This window comes from Somniosus microcephalus, chromosome 25, assembly GCF_052327205.1.
Source record: "Somniosus microcephalus isolate GS21.2 chromosome 25, FLI_Smic_1.0, whole genome shotgun sequence".
Taxonomy (NCBI): domain Eukaryota; kingdom Metazoa; phylum Chordata; class Chondrichthyes; order Squaliformes; family Somniosidae; genus Somniosus; species Somniosus microcephalus.
In genome coordinates this window covers 49,029,643-49,052,186 of record NC_141011.1, presented here as the reverse complement: position 1 = coordinate 49,052,186, position 22,544 = coordinate 49,029,643, and the positions used below count along the sequence as shown (strand labels likewise).

General features: G+C 45.8%; 1 protein-coding gene across 1 annotated transcript in view; it reads right to left on the bottom strand.

Annotated features, from left to right (window-relative positions):
* Window positions 1-22,544, bottom strand: part of h6pd (hexose-6-phosphate dehydrogenase (glucose 1-dehydrogenase)) — a 94,240-nt gene that overhangs the window by 52,894 nt on the left and 18,802 nt on the right. Inside the window, exon 3 of the mRNA XM_085967358.1 lies at window positions 15,958-16,075. Within this exon, the coding sequence (XP_085823484.1) occupies window positions 15,958-16,075 (118 nt within the window). The remainder of the gene's footprint in view (window positions 1-15,957; window positions 16,076-22,544) is intronic.

Below are 22,544 nucleotides of genomic sequence, written 5' to 3'. Positions count from 1 at the left end.
ACCTTCTCAAGGGCAATTAGGGATGGGAAATAAATGCTGGCCTTGCCAGCGACGCCCACATCCCAGGAACCAATTTAAAAAAAAAGTGTATCTACTGCCCCAGTTTCATGAAGTTCCGACATTTGGAGGCAGCACTGATGTATCACTAGTCCATCTACTAACACGCTTTGGGAAAGAAAAAGAGGTCAGCTAGACTTGGAACAGGCGATTTCTAACTTGGGGGCGGGGGAAAAAGCATTTTTTTTTTTAAACCGTCAAGACTGGTTGCGTGGTCAAGGACAGAATTCAAGTGGCACTCTGGGAAGAACGCGTCAACAGAGGCGGCCCATACATCGCACTCAACGACAGCAAACCCTACAGGTGAATGAAATAGCACTCGCTCCACAAGTTGACTGCTGATGCTGTGCCTCCTGCAGTTGTGTTTTGCCAATTCAAGTCAGCAGTCTGGGCTCCTTCCGTGATGCCACGGTCAAAGCATGAAAGATTAATTAAATTAATCAATACTGCGGATCCACCAGTGCCTGGTGATTAAACGCAGAGAGCCTGACTCAGCACTGACAGAGCTAGCCAGGCTGAACTATGAACATTACAATGTGTCCCCTAAAATAAAAAAGGCAGAACACAATGTGGTTCCTGAATGGCTGTTTTAATGGGAAGCACGATTATCCTACATTAGATTTCAAGGGCACAACCAGTAATTTTTATTTTAGTACATTCTGAAAACCTGGAACTCTGGGGACCCAGAAGGTTTCTCAATGATATCCTGACTCACTGAAAGACCTAAATACTACACAGTGTTAAAAAAACTGCTGTAATTTTATTTCCAAAAAAAAAGCTGCCAGCACTGGGTTTTTCGCAAACAAAATCTCAGGTAACTGCTACAGAGAGGTTGTGGGTTGAAGTCCCACTCCAGGGATTTGAGCACATAAAGCTAGGCTGACACTCCCAGTGCAGTGCTGAGGGAGTGCTGCACTGTCAGAGGTGCCGTCTTTCGGATGAGACATTAAACCGAGGCCCCATCTGCTCTCCCAGGTGGACGTAAAAGATCCCATGGTTCTATTTCGAAGAAGAGCAGGGGAGTTCTCCCCGGTGTCCTGGGCCAATATTTATCACTCAACCAACATCATTAAAAAAAACAGATTATCTGGTCATTATCACATTGCCGTTTGTGGGAGCTTGCTGTGCGCAAATTGGCTGCCGCGTTTCCCACATTACAACTGTGACTACACTTCAAAAAGTTCTTCATTGGCTGTAAAGCGCTTTGAGACATCCAGTGGTCGTGAAAGGCGCTATATAAATGCAAGTCTTTCTTTTTCTTTACAGAGAGGTTGAGAGATCCCACTCTTGGTTTGCAGGGATTTTGATCGGTGCTGGAATGCACAGTCGCTGCTGGATAACTGCGACCTCAAGCTTTGTAGTTCAGTGACCTCTGACGGCAAACTGCACAAAAATCTAGGCTGACTCGCGACTGTCGGAGGTGCCGTCTTGCTAATGAGACATTAAACCCAGGCCCCGTCTGCCCTCTCAGGTGGACGTAAAAGATCCCATGGCACTATTTCGAAGAAGAGCAGGGGAGTTCTCCCCCTGGTGTCCTGGCCAATATTTATCCCTCAACCAACATAACTAGAAAAAACAGATTATCTGGTCATTATCACATTGCCGTTTGTGGGAGCTTGCTGTGCGCAAGCGTTTCATTACAGCAGTGACCCTACTTCAAAAGTACTTCATTGACTGTAAAGCGCCTTGGGACGTCTGGTGGTTGTGAAAGGCGCGAGAGAAATGCAATTCTTTCTTGCTCCAGTCACCAGATCAACACAGAAGATAAAGCAGGAACATAACTGACTGGAAGGGGCCACTGCAATTCATCTGGCTGGTCTCATCCACCTTTTGAAGGCGTTTCCTCCATCAAAGGTCCCGCTACCCTGCCAACAGTCCCAACCCACCCACATCCGTGACTCGACTGATGCCCTCTGCCACTTTAACAAAACCCAGATTCTGGCCCTAACCGTCTCCTTTTCACGATGGACGTACAGCCCTTCTCGGCTTCCCTCCCCAGGATGACCTGCACATCCTCTGCTTCCTCCCCATCCACCACCACCCTCCTCCTCCACCTGGCTGAACCTGTTCACGCACTGAACAGCGTTTCCTTTAACTCCCCTCACTTCCTCCAGGAAAAAGGCGTTGCTGTTGGAAGCCACAAGGACCCAAGCTATGGTTGTCTTTTCGTGGGATATGTTGAACACTCTTTGCTCCAGCACTACTCGGGTCTCCTCACCTGACCCTTTTTCCCCCCGTTACACTGATGACTGTGTCAGTGCTGCGTCCTGCTCTCTCGCCTGGTTCTAGAGAATTTCCCAAAACAGGCGTTGGGTCCCTGTGGTAAACCACTGTTGTTAGTATTGTTGTTCACTGTTAGTACTGTTGTTCACTCTTGCATATTGTTGTACTTGTCTGTGCATGCCTCAGCTGACTCCGCCCCTGGCTCCACCCTCATGGCTGGGTATAAAGGTCGCTGCTCAGAAGCCTCCGGCCCTTTTGGATACCAGGCAACCACAAGAGGCATGCTCTGTTCTTTGGTAATAAAAGCCTGTTTATTACTTACTCAATCTCCAGTCTTTTGTAGCAATTGATAGTGCATCAGTCCCTTAAATATGTAAATGAGGGGCCTATCATCAGTTTTAGGCAGCCGCCAGGGACGCCTGAAAAAGGGCCTGACCCAATTTCTGGTTGGACGATGATTAGGCGTGCTTGGGGCGCAGGACGTTAATCCTCAAAATTGGGCCTCGTTATGCTCATTTTAGGTCAATAAAATGGGCACAAGGTCCAGTTTCTGCCTCGCTGTCCTTTGGCCTTCTACACTGTTCCAATGAAGCTCAACGAAAGCTGAAGGAACCGCACATCATCATTATACTCGGCACTTTGCAGCCCTCTGGCCTTAATAGTGACTTTAACACCTTCAGGCCCTAACTGTAGCTCTCGGGTAAGAAGTCCTGCAATGTGGGATGGATGTGCCAGAGTTTCCGGGGATGGGGGTTGGGGGGTTGGTACTTGTGATGAGGGCCTTGCGTAGGAACCCCGTGATGGTGGGGAGAGGGTGCGGCGGTGGCGGGGGTCTGCATTATTGTTGTCGACCTGCTTTTCTCTTTTACCTGGTTCCTGGACCAACTCAGCCTTGCCAGTTTTTCCTGCGTCCCTTTCCACCTACCCATCCCCCACCCCTTTAGCCGTTTGCGCACACTCTGTGTCTCGCATATATTTCTTTAATTTCTCTCATTATGCCTCCGCGTTTCTCAACCGGTTCACTTCTGCCTGGTAGCCGTCTTCGATCTACCACTTAAGCACTTTACAGGTAATTCTATTCCTTTTCCTGGGTGTGTGTTTTTTCCCTCCCGCCCTCCCCCTGTTTGAGTGACGGGGATGCTACTGACTATCTTTAATTTGTCCAAGCAAGGCCCAGTGCCTTGCTTTCTTCCATTTTAAATCTAATCGGGTCTACCCAGGGCCTACTACACTACTTTAAAAGCAAGATTATTCAAGAATCATCGTACATCGTGTAACAGTTACATAATGCAAGCTTGAACCTATAGCTAATAATACTTATTTCATTTAGTCCATGTTAGTTAGTAACCTCTCCGTCTCTCTACCTCTCTTTCCTCCTTTAAGACGCTCCTTAAAACCTGCCTCTTTGACCAAGCTTTTGGTCACCTGCCCTAATTTATCCTTATGTAGCTCAGTGTCAAATTTTTTGTCTTATAATACTGATGTGAAGTGCCTTGGGAAATTTTACTACGTTAAAGGCGCTATATAAATACAAGTTGTTGTTGTAGAAGGGGGAATCTGAGAGAGACTTCCCAGGATTCTCACCCCCTTGTTCTGTTCCTTTTTAAATGTTGCCCATTGGTTATATCTCCCCGTTCTGGATAACCAAAGTGTTAACTTGTCTGTCTTCTACACCGAGGCTGGGATTTTCTGATTTCCAGCATCTGCAATAGGTTGCTCTTGGTTCATTCAGGTTTAGATTTCCTCATCCATATTGAAGTCATAAGATGAATTGGTTGAATTATGAAGAGTTTGTACATTAAATAGTTAATTTTAAGGACAGGCCAAGACTGGTAACCTTGCCTTAAATGACAACGAAAGGGATTCCTTTAAGCACAAACCTCTTCATTGTTCAGTGTGCCGGTAATTTCACTCACATCCACTTGGTTTCTGGGAAACCAATTTCTAGTTTAACCCTTGTGACGCCACATAGGTTTCCTACTTCATTATCTAGCAGACCTCAACTTTCAATTCTTTTACTCTGAATGAGTCTTGTTCTTCAACATCTCCCATGCTATGCATCCTGGCATTTGGGTGGATGCCTGGGGCATGTCCGTGGCCTTGAGCATCCTCAATCTATTGCCAGCCAGTTAGAGACTGCTAACATGGGACTCAAGGTGGCTTAGCACATAGAATTACACAGAAATTACAGCACAGAAACAGGTCACTTGGCCCAACTGGTCTGCACTGGTGTTTATGCTCCACACGAGCCTCCTCCCACCCTACTTCACCTTACCCAATCAGCATAACCTTCTAAATAACAACAGAAGACACTGGAAAAACTCAGCAGGCCAGGCAACATCCGTGGAGAGAGAAATAGAGTCAACGTTTCAGGTCGAAACCCTTCTTCAGAACGGAGAAAAAAAAGGCAGGAAATGAAACAGATTAAAAGGCCAGTTTGGGGGCTGGGAAATGGGGGAGGGGATGAAAGAACAAAAGGGAAGTGAAGAGACATTAAGAGGTATTCAAGATGAGACAAGATGAGAACCAGCATAACCTTCTATTCCTTTATCCCTCATGTACTTATCTAGCTTTCACAGAAATGCATCTCTGCTATTCGCCTCAACTACTCCATGTGGTAGCGAGTTCCACATTCTAACCACTCTCTGGGTAACATAGGATTGTGGAACATAGCAACAGGAGTAGGCCATTCAGCCCCTCAAGCCTGTTCCATCATTCAGTGAGATCATGTTTGATCTGTAGCCTAACTCCATCCATATCCTTTAATATCCTTGGTTGGCAACCGTTCTTCCAAGTAAGGAAGTTTCTCCTGAAATCCCTATTGGATCTTATATTTATGACCCTTAGTTTTGGATTCCCCCACAAGCGGAAACATTTTCTCTACGTCTACGCTATCCAACCCCTTCATAATTTTAAAGATCTCTCCTCGGTCACCCCTCAGGCTTCTCATTTCCAGAGAAAGGAGTCCCAGCCTGTTCAAGCTTTCCTGATCATTATAACCTCTCAGTTCTGGTATCATCCTTGTAAAGCTTTTTTGCACCTTCTCCAGTGCCTCTTTATTCTATAGATATATATTTCTTAAGGCTAAGGGTATCAAGGGATATGGGGAGAAGGCAGGGACAGGGCACTGAATTTGGATGATCAGCCATGATCGCATTGAATGGCGGAGCAGGCTCGAGGGGCCAAATGGCCTACTCCTGCTCCTATCTTCTATGTTTCTATGTTTGTAATATGGAGACTAGAACGGTGCACAGTGCTTCAAGTGTGGTCTAACCAAGGTTCCATACAAGTTATGCAAGTTTATTCCACGACTATCTTCAAATTCCCTTTATGTTTTGACACAATAAGCTCCCTCCCAGTTAGTTAGTTATAATTCACATCAGATGTACCCCACCACAGGTAAAGACTGACAAGGAAAGAGAAAAGAAATCGTTTCCCAGGGTGGAAGAGGTTATTTTACCACATCAGGCTGCAGTTTGGGACCTTTGCTCCTCCAAAGTAGAGGGTGTGGTGTAACAATTGCTTTATATCACCGATTTCCTTCATTTCACATCTTAAATGCAGAATGACTTTGTTGTGAAATAAAGTTAATCCTCGGAAAGAGTCTGGAGCTTGATTACACATATCTGATGTCATGGAGTCATAACGGCACAGAAGGAGGCCATTCGGCCCATCGAGTCCATGCCGGCTCTCTGTAGAGTGATCCAGTCAGTCCCATTCCCCCGCTCTATCCCCGTAGCCCTGCAAGTTTATTTCCCTCAAGTGCCTATCCAGTCTCCCCTTGAAAACATTGAGTGTCTCCGCTTCCACCACTTCCGTCGGCAGCGAGTTCCAGGTCCTCACCACTCGCTGCGTAAAAAGGCTTTTCCTCACATCCTCCCTGTATCTCTTGCCCAAAACCTTAAATCTGTGTCCCCTCGTCCTTGTACCATCAACTAGTGGGAACAGCCTTTCCCCGTCTAGCCTATCCAAACCCGGCATAATCTTGTACACCTCTATCAAATCACCCCTCAACCTCCTTTGCGCTAATGAAAACAAATCCAGCTTCTCCAACCTGTCCTTGTAGCTAAGATTCCCCATCCCCGGAACCATTCTGGTAAATCTCCTCTGCACCCTCTCAAGGGCCTTCACATCCTTCCTAAAGTGTGGTGACCAGAACTGGATGCAATACTCCAGTTGTGGCCTAACCAGCGCTTTATAAAGGTTCAGCATAACTTCTCTACTTTTGTACTCAATCCCTCTATTTATGAAGCCCAAGATCCCATATGCTTTGCTAACCAGTCATGATCAAACTTTGATGTGTCTCACACCCATTTGAACACAATGTGGTCGCTGCAACACTGAAAATGCAGCTGCAAGTCTGCTGACGGTGTTCAAATATTTGCTTGCACAACCCCTGTGTAAGCCCAGGAGGTTTAGGAAGAAAACGTGTCACTGAATATTATAACCACAGCAAGGCAATCCCTCAGGGCAAATACTTAGCAGCATGAATCAAATAAATTATATTTCAAAAGCAAAGTTGGTATATTACGAAATAGTGCGCCACCTCTCAAACAGCGGATTATATACCTGTGCTTAATTTATCCTGCTAAGTACATCCTTTCAGGGTTCACTTAGTTTACTTTGGTCCTTGTGTGGAGTATTTTAATGAAAGGGAAATCGTGTTTGACAAATCTGTTAGAGTTTTTTGAAGATGTAACTAGTAGGATGGATAAGGGGGACCCAGTGGATGTGGTGTATTTGGATTTTCAAAAAGCATTCGACAAGGTGCCACACAAGGGGTTATTACACAAAATTAGGACTCATGGGATTGGGGGTAATATATTAGCATGGATTGAGGATAGGTTAATGGACAGAAAACAGAGAATAGGAATAAACAGGACTTTTTTGGGTTGGCATGCTGTAACTAGCGGGGTACCACAAGGATCAGTGCTTGAGCCTCAGCTATTTACAATCTATATTAATGACTTAGATGAAGGGACTGAGTGTAATGTATCCAAGTTTGCTGATGATGCAAAGTTAGGTGGGACAGTAAGCTGTGAGGAGGACGCAAAGAGGCTGCAGAGAGATACAGACAGGTTGACTGAGTGGGCAAGAACTGGCGAATGGAATACAATGTGGAGAAGTGTGAAGTTATCCACTTTGGTAGGAAAAACAAAAAAAGTAGAATATTTGTTGAATGTTGAGAGACTGGGAAAGGTTTGCATTCAGAGGAACCTGGGTGTCCTTGCACAAGAATCACAGAAAGTTAACAAGCAATTTGGAAAGCAAATGGTATGTTAGATTTTGTTGGAAAGGGATTAGAGTATAAGAGTAAAGATGTCTTACTACAATTATACCGGGCATTGGTGAGGCCACACCTGGAATACTGTGTACAGTCCTTGTTAAGTCTGTGTGTTATAGTGATAATTACTACACAGACTACAAGAGTAAATTCGACAGGTCTTTACTGGTTGGAGGTAGGGACTATACTGAATACAATATTACTACACAGTGCTTATATACCGGTGTGGTCACCACCGGTATTACGTATACAGCAGCCAGAGAAAGTAGTACATCTCTTAAGGTGGAACAGGCTTAAGTTCTCTTAAGGTGGAACAGGTTACATACACCACAATCCTCCCTTTTTAGCTTAACAGTCATATCCCCATTTAACATAACATAATAACATATATACATATATAACTTCAGGTATAACAGTTCAAAGGTTCAGTCTCTCAGGAGGCTTTCTGATGCGGCTTGGATAACACCTCTCAGTAGTCTCTGATTCTTGTTGTTGAGGTGCCTCCTCTATTTGGTTTCCAATGTATTGGGTGTCATCATCATCAAGTACATTCCCTGCCGAGGTAGATGCTTCAGGTTCATTAACGTCTTCCACAGTTGTCTGTCACAACCATGGGTTCGGCCCTTGCTCTCGACTCTACCAGTTGATCCGCATGACGCCTTATCACATTATGACCAATATCTACTGTGTACATCAGAGGTCCTTGTCTGGCCCGAATTGTTCCGGACTGCCATTTTTCGTTTCCATAGCCCCTTGCCAACACTGGTTGTCCTACGTCGAAAGTTCGAGTGGTCTTGTTGTTAATATGCCGAAACTGTTTGTTTTCCACTTCCCTCCGCGCATTTGGTTTTAACAAGTCCAACTTGGACCGCAACCTCCTGTTATAAAACATCATGGCAGGACTTTGGTTAGTCACTGCATGATCGGCGTTTCGATATGACATCAGGAACTTGTCAACCTTGTGTTGCAGCGGAATCTGATCATCGTTCATGGCCTTAATTGCCTTTTTGAATGTCTGGACAAATCTTTCAGCCAACCCGTTTGTCGCCGGATGATATGGGGCAGAGGTATAATGTTTTACTCCATTCTTCTTTAAGAATTGTCGGAATTCTTCCGATACAAACTGTGGTCCGTTGTCCGAACAGATCTGTTCTGGCAATCCGTTCCTTGTGAATATTGTTCTTAACACCGCAATTGTCTTTTCTGAAGTAGTGGTATTCATCTTGATGACTTCTGGCCATTTGGAATGTGCGTCCACCGCGATTAGGAACATGGAGTCCATGAATGGACCAGCAAAGTCAATGTGTATGCGTTGCCATGGGGCTGAAGGCCGTTCCCATGGGTGTAGCGGTGCTATCGGAGGTGCATTTTGCACTTTTTGGCACCCAGCGCAGCTTTTAGTTAACTCCTCAATCTGTTGGTCAATACCCGGCCACCATACATAAGCCCTAGCAAGACTTTTCATTTTAACTCCCCCCAGATGACCTTCATGCAGTTCGTTTAAAACTCTTTCCCTTAACTTGGGAGGAATAATCACTCTTGTCCCGTACATCAAGGTACCATGGCAGACGGACAGCTGGTCTCGCCTTGCCGAAAATGCCGGTAACAGAGGATCACCCCGTGTTGGCCATCCTTTCACTGTCACCTCGTAGACTCTGGACAGTGTCGGGTCGTTCCTGGTTTCTCTTTCAATACTTGCATTGGTGACTGGTAAACACTCGATGATGGTCGAATGAAATAACTCAACAGGGTCAACTTTCATCGTGTCTTCTTCTTCAGGTAGTGGCAGGCGCGACAGCCCATCAGCATTGCCATGCTGTTTCGTACCTTTGAATTCTATTTGATATTGATGTGCCCCTAGGAAAAGAGACCATCTCTGGAGACGCTGCGCTGTCATCACTGAAGCACCCTTCTTAGGGTTAAAAATGGATACCAACGGTTGATGGTCTGTCAGAAGTGTGAATTTTTGGCCCTGCAGGTAATGATTAAACTTCTTCACTCCCCATACAAGGCTAAGAGCCTCCCTATCGATCTGCGCATAGTTGCGCTCAGCGGAGGTCAATGATCTGGATGCAAACGCGACTGGCCTTTCCGTGCCATTTGGCAACTTGTGTGAGAGTACTGCCCCAATACCATATGGAGAAGCATCACAAGCCAACCGAATAGGCAGTGTCGGGTTGAAGTGAGCCAACACTTCCTCTGAGGTGATCAATTCTTTGCTTTTGCGAAATGCCTTCTTACAGTTTTCGCCCCATTCCCATGGTACCCCTTTCTGTAAAAGAGCGTTTAACGGGTGCAGTACCGTGGATAGATTTGGCAGAAATTTATGGTAATAGTTAATTAATCCTAGAAACGACCTCAACTGAGAGACATTCTCCAGAGCGGGAGCCTTTACAACTGCCTCAATCTTGTCAGGAGACTTATGAAGCCCCTCCCGGTCAATGACATGGCCACAGTACGAGATCCGCTTCTGGAAGAACTCACATTTCTGCCGATTAACTCGAAGTCCATACTCTTTCAGTCTGTTGAGCACCAGTTCCAACTTTGCGAGATGTTGTTCCTCACCATCACCTGTGATCAGAATATCGTCCAGGTAACATTGTGTGCCTGGAATTCCCTGTAATACCTGCTCCATGGCCCTCTGCCAAATTGCTGGAGCCGATGCCAATGCCACTCCAAAAACCAGCCTATTGTACCGGTACAACCCTCGATGCGTGTTGATCGTGAGGTATTGGCGTGACTCTTCCTCAACCTCCATCTGCAAGTACGCCTGCGCCAGGTCTATCTTGGTGAAGTGTTTCCCGCCAGACAATGAAGCGAAAATATCCTCAATCCGTGGAAGCGGATACTGCACCGTGTGAAGCACCAGATTAACGGTGATTTTGAAATCTCCACAGATGCGAACCTTCCCTGGATCTCCTGGCTTGTTGCTCGCAGGACGTTTCATAACGGGAACAATGGGCGTAGCCCACTCACTCCAATCTACCTTAGACAGTACACCTGAACGTTCTAGTGCTTCCAGTTCCGCTTCAACAGTAGGTCGTATTGCATAGGGTACCGGTCTGGCTTTAAAAAATTTTGGTTGTGCATGTTCATCAATCTTGATGTTTGCCGTAATTCCTCTCAGTGTTCCCAGTCCCTGCTGGAACACCTCTTTAGCATCATCCAATATTCTGGACAATCGTTTAGGTTTGACATCTGTTTCCCCGGAATCTACCGTTAGTGCCTTCAAGGAGTGCCAGTCCATATTCATTTTCCTAATCCACTCCCGTCCTAGTAGTGGTGGACCTCCTTCAGGTAGCACATATAAGTCCATTACTTGGCTTTCTTCGCCCTTGTGGACCACTTCTACCTCTATTTTTCCGATGGGGTACACTCTTTGCCCCGTGTATGTTTTCAATATAATCTCCGTATCCTGTAGGGGAATATGTTGGAATAACCTTCTGTAATCTTTCTTATTCATGACCGTCAATGCCGATCCAGTGTCCAATTCCATTTTTACTTGGACTCCTGCTATCTGAAGAGTGACCCAAATTGTCTGGAGATCTGCATCCTTACCAACGTTGTGTACTCTTAAGCTACCCAGTTCATTACTGCTAGCGTCTGAATCTGACTTCTGTTCGGTCAAACTGGTCTTTGTCACCTTGTGTACCTTTGCGTATTTTCCTTGCGGTGACTTTTTGTTGCTGGTCTTCTTTCCTGACCGGCATACTTTAGCTATGTGGCCAAGCCTGCCACACGTTCTGCATTCTTGGTTTTTAAACCAACACTGGTTCTGATCGTGCATTGTCTTTCCACAACGATAACATTTGACAGAACTCAAACCCAATTTGTTTGTACCGAGTTCCGGTGACCGTAGCTGCATTACTGCCGTGCCTCTCGCTGCGGCTTCGTGTGCTGCTGCCATAGTGACCGCCTTCTCAAGCGTCAGCTCATTCTCCTCGAGCAGTCGCTTTTGTGTATCCTGTTTAAATAAACCACACACAAATTTATCTCGTAGTGCCTCTGTCAGTCCCGTTCCAAACTGACAATATTTTGCTAGCTTACGTAATTCCATCAAATATTCAGCATTGCTTTCATTCTGCAGCTGCCTTCTGTCGTAAAATTTAAATCGTTCTGCTAGCATCAGCGGCGTGGGGTTTAGATGATTTTTCAGGACAGTAACAATCTCCTCGAACGTCTTATCCGCCGGTTCATCTGGTGATACAAGGTGTTTCAATTGCCCGTATGTCTTCGCACCCATTAAATTTAATAATGTTAGTGCTTTATCTGCATCAGGAATTTTATTTGCCTTACAATAATTTTGTATGCGTTCTACATACATGGCCCAATCTTCGATGTCACTATCAAAGGTATTAATGTTCCCATGTTTAGGCATCGTTGCAATTTATTGTATTTTTATGTTATCCAAGATGGCGGCTTCCCGCTCTTGTCATCGTCCTCTGCCCACAAAATGGCGGTTTTCCCGCGCTTGGCGGTCTTCAACCGTCCCCCGACGCTGTCTCCGCTTCACCGCGGCTCTCGCGCCTTCAGTTTCCCCAGACACTGCGCCTTTTAGCCCGAATGCGGCCCTTATCTCCGGTCGCGATCGATGTCCCCGCGCTGCGCCTCTCGCTCGAAAGCGGCCCGGCCCTTATCTCCGGTCGCGATCGATCTCACCGCCCTTATTCCTCCGTCTTCCCAGCCCCGTCTGTACAGCCAACGCGGTTGACTTTCTGTCGCGTCGCTGCCCGGCTTACCCACCACCGAGGTAGAAAGAAGAAGCTGACAGTCGCTGATGGAGGCTTCGAGGTCAGGATGTCTTCTGCACTCCGGTTTCTCGATGCCTGCCGCTCGACGTGTCTTCCAGTAGGGTGATGAGGGTGGAAACCTCTCTTCGACGTCCTGTCTGTGGACGAAGCCGCCGTGGAAATAACTGCTGCAGGGTAAGAATCGGACTCGTCGCCACTGTTAAGTCTGTGTGTTATAGTGATAATTACTACACAGACTAAAAGAGTAAATTCGACAGGTCTTTACTGGTTGGAGGTAGGGACTATACTGAATACAATATTACTACACAGTGCTTATATTCCGGTGTGGTCACCACCGGTATTACGTATACAGCAGCCAGAGAAAGTAGTACATCTCTTAAGGTGGAACAGGCTTAAGTTCTCTTAAGGTGGAACAGGTTACATACACCACAGTCCTGGTCTTCTTACCGAAGGAAAGACATGGAGCCTTGGAGGGAGTGCAACGAAGGTTCACCAGGCTGATTCCTGGGATGAGGGGATTGTCCTATGAGGAGAGATTGAGTAGACTAGGCCTATATTCTCTAGAGTTTAGAAGAATGAGAGGTGATCTAATTGAAACATATAAAATTCTTAAGGGGCTTGACTTAAGGGGTTAATGCTGAGAAAATGTTTCCCCTGGCTGGGGAATCTAGAACATGGGGTCACAGTCTCAGAATAAGGGGTCGGCCATTTTGGACTGAGATGAGGAGAAATTTCTTCACTCAAAGGGTGGTGAATCTTTGGAATTCTCCACCCCAGAGAGCTGTGGATGCTCAGTCGTTGAGTATATTCAAGATAGAGGTCGATAAATTTTTGGGAAATAAGGGAATTAAGGGATATGGGGATAGTGCGGGAAGGTGGAGTTGAGGTAGAAGATCAGCCATGATTTTGTTGAATGGTGGGGCAGGCTCGAAGGGCCAAATGGCCGACTCCAGCTCCTATTTCTTTTGTTCTTATGTATTGCCCATTGAAACATAGAATCATAGAATAGTACAGCACAGGAGGAGGCCATTCAGACCATCGAGTCTGCACCGGCTATTTCGAAGAGCAATCCAGTTGGTCCCACTCCCCCGCTCTTTCCCCATATCCCTGCAATTTTTTCTCCTTCAAGTATTTATCCAATTCTCTTTTGAAGGCTATTATTGAATCTGTATCCACCGCCCTATCAGGCAGCGCATTCCAAATCCTAACCACTCGTTGCATAAAAAATGTTTTTCCTCCTGTCGCCTCTGGCTCTTTTGCCAATCACCTTAAATCTGTGGCTTCTGGTTATCGACCCTTCAGCCACTGGAAACAGTTTCTCTATATTTACTCTATTTAAACCCTTCATAGTTCTAAACACCTCTATCAAATCTCTGCTTAGCCTTCTCTGCTCTAAGGAGAACAACCCCAGCTTGTCCAGTCTATCCACGTAACTGTATTCCCTCATCCCTGGAACCATTCCAGTAAATCCCTTCTGCACCCTCGCCAAAGCCTTCACATCCTTCCTAAAGTGTGGTGCTCTCGCTTTCCAAACTCTGGTCTAGTGTCATTAAAATCACAGGGAAATATTTTAGACAACTCGGCAGCCCTGTCACTGTGCCTCGGTACGCAGATGTCAATAATGGCATTTACTTCTTTATTTTAATCCATAACTATGTACAAAAGGTTTATTGTGAACCACAGGGCTGCATTGATGTTTATGGGAATTGAAGTTTTAAATTACACTTTTAAAATTAGAATTCAAGTGATGTTGAAAAATAACCATGACAGCACGTCTCATAAGCAGAAACAATTCACTGTAATATACTATTAACTTCAACTGGTAACAAACTATAAAAGAGCATAAAAAAATAAATGCTCTTTCCCGATCATCCATTTTAGTTAATTAATTTCAGCCGTCAATCGTAGAAAAACACTTCCAGGTCAGAGGGAACAGTGAGGGAACTTCCTGTACTTGACTGCAGATACAAAATTACACCAATATCCATACATTCACCCCAGGAGCACTTAGTTGCCCAGACAATTATCTAATTTCCCTTTAATAGTGTAATTATCCAGAAACTATAGGGGGACCTAGGAATTTTCTGCTGGTTGAATCACTTTTTAACAACCAAGGGTGTTTCCTGCAAATAATCAGGGTTTATAAAAGACAAACATGACATTTTGGTGATTAAGATATCAAGAATATTAATGGGAGGTTTGTAGATCATTTAGAAGCAATTAAAGAAGTACAAATATGATTAATTAACTCCCGTGGCTTATGCAAGCTTCACTTAGCCATAAAGAAAGACTTGCATTTCTATAGCGCCTTTCACAACCACTGGACGTCCCAAAGCGATTTACAGTCAATGATGTACTTTTGAAGTGTAGTCACTGTTGTAATATGGGAGATGCGGCATCCAATTTGCGCACAGCAAGCTCCCACAAACAGCAATGTGATAATGACCAGATAATCTGTTTTAGTGATGTTGGTTGAAGGATAATTATTGGCCAGGACACCGGGGATAACTCCCCTGCTCTTCTTCGAAATAGTGCCACGGGATCTTTTACGTCCACCTGAGAGAGCAGACGGGTCCTCGGTTTAACGTCTCATCCGAAAGACGGCACTTCCGAAAGTGCAGCACTCCCTCAGCACTGCACTGGAGTGTCAGCCTAGCTTTATGTGCTCAAGTCCCGGGAGTGAGATTGGAACCCACAACCTTCTGACTCAGAGGCGAGTGTGCTACCATAGGCCCATGTATGTCTGAAATGAACCCATAATATAGATCCAGCACATCCTATGTATCTGTCTGAGTAATAAACTATTTTGACTAGTCGTATAACCTTGGGGTTATCTCATAAATCTGTACTTCACCCGTGTAATGAATCTACTTCAATTCCTTAAAGGTGGGAGAAATGGCTCCATTATCAGCTGTGGCTCAGTGGGCAGCACCCTCGCCTCTGAGTCAGAAGGTCATGGGTTCAAAGTCCCACTCCAGAGACTTGAGCACAAAAATCTAGGCTGACACTCCCAGTGCAGTGCTGAGGGAGTGCTGCACTGTCGGAGGTGCCGTCTTTCGGATGAGACGTTAAACCGAGTCTCCTTCTGCTCTCTCAGGTGAATGTAAAAGATCCCATGGCACTATTTCGAAGAAAAGCCGGGGAGAATCCCTGGGTCAATATTTATCCCTCAATCAACATCACTAAAACAGATGATCTGGTCATTACCACATTGCTGTTTGTGGGAGCTTGCTGTGCGCAAATTGGCTGCCGCGTTTCCTACATTACAACAGTGACTACACTTCGAAAAGTACTTCATCGGCTGTAAAGTGCTTTGGGACGTCCTCAGGTCGTGAAAGGTGCTATATAAATGCAAGTCTTTTTTTTTTTGCTGACACACTCCAGTGTGAATTTCTCTATTTAACACAGCAGCAACCCATGGTCCCTGAATGAGATTAGTAAATGATGGTCAATTTTGTGCCGTGGACATGTACTCAGTAGGCAATAGGTTGAGAAGTTATTGTTTGTAAGTGAAGGAGTTTCATTCCTCAAAACTTCCCAAAAGAGCTTGGGGCGAGATTGAGAATTCCACCTGACAAAGTGGGAGGTCCATTTGCTGAGCACCAGCTTCAGCACCAACATAACGTCTTGCATTCTCCCTACCTTTAGAATCGACAGTCTCTTTCATGACTATCTCCACTCTTTCAATGTGATGTTGGTTCCAGATGGGATCCAAGGAATGACGATTATCATGCCGGAATGGCAAGATATGGGCAATTGCCTGAAACCACGGTTAGAAAAAAAAAGGTAATGAATGAAAATGTTGAGCACTGTGCAAATTCTTTTTTCACCTCAGGTACCTATCTTTTAGACAACTACACTACACACTGCTTGGTTTGGTGAATGGGGACCTGCTCCTGGTTCTCAATCAATGTTATATGTTTTTTTAATTCGTTCATGGGACGTGAGCGTCGCTGGCAAGGCCAGCATTTATTGCCCATTCCTAGTTGCCCTTGAGAAGGTGGTGGTGAGCCGCCGCCTTGAACCGCCGCAGTACTTTTTTGGTACAACTGAGTGTTTCGCTCGGCCATTTCAGAGGTCAGTTAAGAGTCAACCACATTGCTGTGGGTCTGGAGTCACATATAGGCCAGACCGGGTAAGGACGGCAGATTTCCTTCCCTAAAGGACATCAGTGAACCAGATGGGTTTTCACGACAATCCGATAGTTTCACGGTCACCATTACTGACATTAGCTTTTTATTCCAGATTTATTTAATTAACTGAATTTAAATTCCACAGCTGCCTTGGTGGGATTTGAACTCATATCTCCGGAACATTAGTCCAGGCCTCTGGATTACTAGCCCAGTGACAAAACCACTGTGCAATCGTTCCCATATGGAACGCCTGGGGAGGTTTTACTACCTTAAAAATGCTATATAAATGCAAGTTGTTGTATAACCAGACAACAGGACTTGTGCAAGAACAGCCTAACCCGCTGCACTGAGTAATTTTCCTCCTTCCACTCGATAGACCTTTAAATTCCCCCAACCTGTTTGACTGACCGTGATTGGTAGAGTACAAAGCAGCGATACGAGTGGTTGTGAATCCATGATATTGCTTCGTGACAACAGATTTGCTTGTGCAAAGCAAGCTGCACCCCGGGGATAGCAACCGGTCTTTTTTTGCCTGATCTCACACAAAATAAGTGTCTCCTATTGTCACCAGCCCTTCAAATTAACTGGTCAAGTTGGCTTTCCAATGACTGTGGATGAGCAGATAGACAAAAATGCACAGTTAAAGCTGCTCTTCCATGTCTGGGTAATTATTACAATGGACCACAAATCTGTAAGGGTATTTAATAGTACCAATAAGCAGCGGGAAACAGTCCTGCACAGTGGTGCAATATTTTCTACAATTTATGTAAACAAGCACATCAGAAATCCAAAATGAATGGCAGATTGAAACTACACTCTTCTAATTCTGCCCTCTTGAGCATGCCTGATTATAAATCGCTCCACCATTGGTGGCCATGCCTTCTGTTGCCAAGGCCCTGAGCTCTGGAATTCCCTGCCTAAACCTCTGTCTGTCTACCTACTTTCCTCCTTTAAGATGCTCCTTAAAACCCACCTCTTTGACCAAGCCTGCCCTAATTTCTCCTCATGTGGCTCAGTGTCAAACTTTATTTTCTCACATTCCTGTGAAGTGCCTTAGGACGTTTTACTACGTTAAAGGCGCTATGTAAGTACAAGTTGTAATAGTAGTAGCGCATGAAGACTCTTCAACACTCCACGACACATCTTGCAAACTCACTGTCTGTAACACGACTTGATGCCAGAGTACTGTAAATTGGCATTACAAACTCCCAGAGGCAGTGAAAATGCCTCTTCCGCAGTGAGAACCAATCACTCGCTGCCCCAATGGAGAAAGGCTCAGATCACAATTTCTACTTATTAGCAACAAGAGAATGTGATTGTGAGCCATGTTTGCCAGTTTTCCCACGTATCTTTAGGAGGTGCCTGGCCTGATAAGACACTGAAGAGGAACTTGCGTGACTCTTCTCCCCTTCGCTCCTGAGGGCGACGATTTATGCTGGTGCTTTCTTGATGTGATGCTGCACAGCGAGTGCCAGCTCGCTACTTGACTGCAGGAGGTTATCACGGGCAAGCCACACATGCAGAGGGGCTTTCTAATAGGAATCGCTGGATAATAATCAAGAAGGGGAATGCTGGCCTATAAACTAACTCGGCCCCCATTACTGTCCTGCCTGTAATCAGGGAACTCACAATGGCTGAACTTGGCACCTTCCTGACCCTTATGGATCGCTGGTTTGTAAGGCAGAACCTTGTACTGCTGAGCCAGTGAAACTTTGTGTGCATATTTAGCTTTGAAATCTGTGGTTTTACATTACTTTTCCAGCCTTTCATTTGCAAGGCACACCTTCAGCATTGCTTCATCCATATCCTGGAAAGATTAGTCCATTGTTTTCTCAGTCAGAGCTCTCATTACCACAGTACTAAAGGAAAGGTAAAAAGGCGATTGCAGATTTCACCAGGATTATGTTTTTCCCCCGACTATACTTAAACTGTTCTGTAGAAACACATGAACTACAAAAAGGAGAAGGAAAGACTCATCAGACCCATCAAGCCCACCCCATCCAGACAATGATGCAACCTCATATACCACTGACCCATCCCCTAACCAAGCCTGCCACCAGTTCAGGAAATTCCTCTCCAACTCCCTAAGGCAATCAGCCCAGACTCTGGCAGACCGCAGGGATGAGCATCTGATCCTGTCTAACTGGAAATGAACACTCAGGAACCGGTCAAGCTCCTTTTTGAGGGATGGTAGCAATTCCTTACCTACCGCATGTTGAGGAAGTCGAGCCCCGAGGGCAGTGGCTCCCTGTGAAAAGAAACACTTCCTGGTGTGAAACCAAACTGAGACTTCAGATTGTGTCATTCGAATCCCACAGTCTCTCAGTCCTACTCAACTCAAATAACCAGACTGAGTCCACCCCCTTTACCACGTTTAAAAACCTGAGTCATATCCCCTCTCAGTCTGCCCCTCTTCGTAGTAATTCTTGCATCTTATCCTCATTAACAACAGCCCGAAGGGTTATGCGTCATCCTGGTCGCCCTCATCTCTAACCTTGCCAGAGCCTCAATATCCTTTCCCAAGTGCAATACAATACTCCTGTGTGTGAATATACCAGAGCCTTACAGACCCCAAGCAGAGCACTCTTCATCTTGTACTCAATGGGCCTCCCAATGCCACCTAAAACCTTATATTTGCTTTCTCCATAAACACCTCACCTTGATTGTCTGCCTTTTAATGATTCATCAATAATTACTTCCAGGTATATTTCTGGTTTCATTACCTTTAACAGGTAACTTTGCAAAGTATAAAGTGCCTGAGGTTTTCTAATCCCAAATACAGGACAGGACATTAAAGGACATCTGCCACACACGGGCCCATTTCCCCTAACTTGTCTAAAAACAGCCAGTAACCTGTTGATTTTGGTCTGAATTACTAACTCCTATGCGCAGTGATGTAATAAAACTCACTACGCATTTGGTTTGAGTATAAAGCAAGGCTTTAATCAACTTGTTTCAAAACATGGAGGTCTAGTTATCTTTCACTAGTTCCTGTATACACAATGTCCTGGGCAAGCTGGGCCCATGCCCGAGTATTTATACTCCTTGGACGGCGCCACCAGCTGGCCGTCCAGTGTTATTTCATGAGTCTTCATGCATCATAAGATTCATAACACACAGTTTTCTGTATTCAACAAATTTACGAATGTTTCCACCAATACCCCATTTAAATTATTCATGAGAATGATGAACTGCAATGGTTCCAATATGAAGGCTAATGGAACTCCACTCGTGATCCGTTCCATTCAGATCCACTCTCACTCATAACAATCCCCTGCTTATGAGATTTCAATCAGCTATCCATCCAATATAATAACATAATAAATAAGAGCAGGAGTAGGCCATACGGCCCCTCGAGCCTGCTCCGCCATTCCTTCTTAGGCAGTCCCGCGGAACCGAGGATGACTTGCTTCCACATTAAAAATGAGTTCGCAGGTAATTGATGAGTCCAATGCGGGACCTACAGTCTCTGTCACAGGTGGGGCAAACGGTGGTTGAAGGGGCGGGTGGATGGGGTGCTTCGGTGGACGTGCGCTCCTTGCGCTGTTTGCGCTTGGCTTCCGCTTGCTCCCGGCAAAGAGACTCGAGGTGTTCGGTGCCTTCCCGGATGCTTCTCCTCCACTTTGTGTGGTCTTGGGCCAGGGATTCCCACGTGTCGGTGGGGATGTTGCACTTTTTCAAGGAGGCTTTGAGGATGTCGGAGCTCCGAGTAGAGCACTTTTTTTGGGTGTCTCGTATCAGGCATGCGGTCGATGTGGCCCGTTCATCGGAGCTAATCGTGCGTGGTCAAAGCTTTGATGCTGGGGATGTTGGCCTGAGCAAGAACACTGACGCTGGTGCGCCTATCCTGCCAATGGATTTGCAGGATCTTGCGGAGACAGCATTGGTGGTACCTCTCCAGTGCTTTGAGGTGCCTGCTGTACATGGTCCATGTCTCTGAAGCATACAGGAGGGCGGGTATCACTACTGCTCTGTAGACCATGAGCTTGGTGTTGGGTTTAAAGTCCTGGTCTTCAAATACTCTCTTCCTCAGGCGACCGAAGGCTGCACTGGCACACTGAAGGCGGTGTTGGACTTCGTCATCGATGTCTGCCCTTGTTGACAGTAGGCTCCCGAGGTATGGAAAGTGGTCTGCATTGTCCAAGGCCTCATCATAGATTTTGATAATCGGGGAGCAGTACTGTGTGGCAGTGTCAGGTTGGTAGAGGACCTTTGTTTTACGGATGTTTAATGTAAGGCCTATGCTCTCGTACGCTTCGGTGAAGGTGTTGACAATGGTTTGGAGTTCGACCTCCGAGTGTGCGCAGACGCAAGCATCGTCTGCATACTGTAATTCGATGACAGAGGATGGGATGACCTTGGATCTGGACTAGAGGCGATGGAGGTTGAACAGTTTCCCTTTTGTTCTGTAGATTAGATCAACTCCAGCGGGGAGCTTACTGAGGGTAAGATGGAGCATTGCAGCCAGGAAGATTGAGAAGAGCGTTGGTGCGATGACACAGCCTTGCTTGACCCCAGTCCGTACGTGAATTGGGTCTGTGGTGGAACCGTTGGTCAGGATCACGGCTTGCATGTTGTCGTGAAGCAGGCAGAAGATGGTGACAAACTTTTGAGGGCAGCCGAATTTGAGGAGGACACTCCATAATCCCTCGCGGTTGACGGTGTCGAAGGCCTTTGTGAGATCAAAAGCCATGTACAGCGGTTGGTGCTGTTCCCTGCATTTCTCTTGTAATTGACGTGCGGTGAAGATCATGTCCATTGTGCCCCTTAGTGGGCGATATCCGCATTGCGACTCTGAGAGGAGCTCTTCAGCCACTGGGAGAAGATGATTGAGGAGGATTCTTGTGATGACTTTCCCTGTGGCAGACAGCAGGGAGACTCCTCTGTAATTACCGCAATTGGACTTGTCACCTTTCTTGAAGATGGTCACGATTACGGCGTCTCTGAGATCCCCTGGCATGCTCTCCTCCTTCCAAATAAGAGAAATTAGTTCATGAATTCGCGCCAGTAGTGCTTCTCCGCCATGTTTTAGCGCCTCGGCGGGGATTCCATCTGCTCCTGAGGCCTTGTTGTTCTTCAGTTGTCGGATGGTCTTTTCAACCTCATGCCGGGCTGGGATTGTGCGGAGGTGGTGGCGGGTAGCATGCTGTGGGCTGGAGTTGAGGACACGAGTCTTCGACACAAGTGTCCGCCATTCAATAAGATCATGGCTGATCATCGACCTCAACTCCACTTTCCCGCCCAATCGCCATACCCCAATCTATCTATCTCGGTCTTGAATTTACTCAAAGGCTCAGCAGGCACAGCCCTCTGGGGCAGAGAATTCCAAAGATTCACAACCCTCTGAGTGAAGAAATTCCTCCTCATCTCAGTCTTAAATGGCCGACCCCTTACCCTGAGACTAAGCCTCCTAGTTCTAGACTCTCCAGCCAGGGGCAACAACCTCTCTCAGCATCTACCCTGTCAATCCCCCTCAGAATCTTGTATGTTTCAATGAGATCACCTCTCATTCTTCTAAACTCCAGAGAGTATCGGCCCATTCTACACAATCTCTCATCATAGGACAACCCTCTCATCCCAAGAATCAATCTAGTGAACCTTCGTTGCACCGCCTCCAAGGCAAGTATATCCTTCCTCAGATAAGGAGACCAAAACTGCACAGTACTCCAGGTGTGGTCTCACCAAGGACCTGTACAATTGTAGCAAGACTTCCTTACTCTTATACTCCAACCCCCTTGCAATAAAGGCCAACATGCCATTTGCCTTCCTTATTGCTTGTTGTACCTGCATGCTAGCTTTGTGTGTTTCTTGCACGAGGACACCCAAATCTCTCTGAACACCAACATTTGAAAGTTTCTCACCATTTAAAAAATATTCTGCTTTTCTATTCTTCCTACCAAAGTGAATAACCTCACATTTCCCTACATTATACTCCATCTGCCACCTTACTGCCCACTCACTCAGTCTATCTATATCCCTTTGCAGACTCTGTGTATAATACATTATATAATTTCATTTTTCCAACAGCTATTCATGTCTGTGCCTTATCCAGAGCTTTTTGGAAATCAAGGTATATACAACATCAGCAGGGCTACC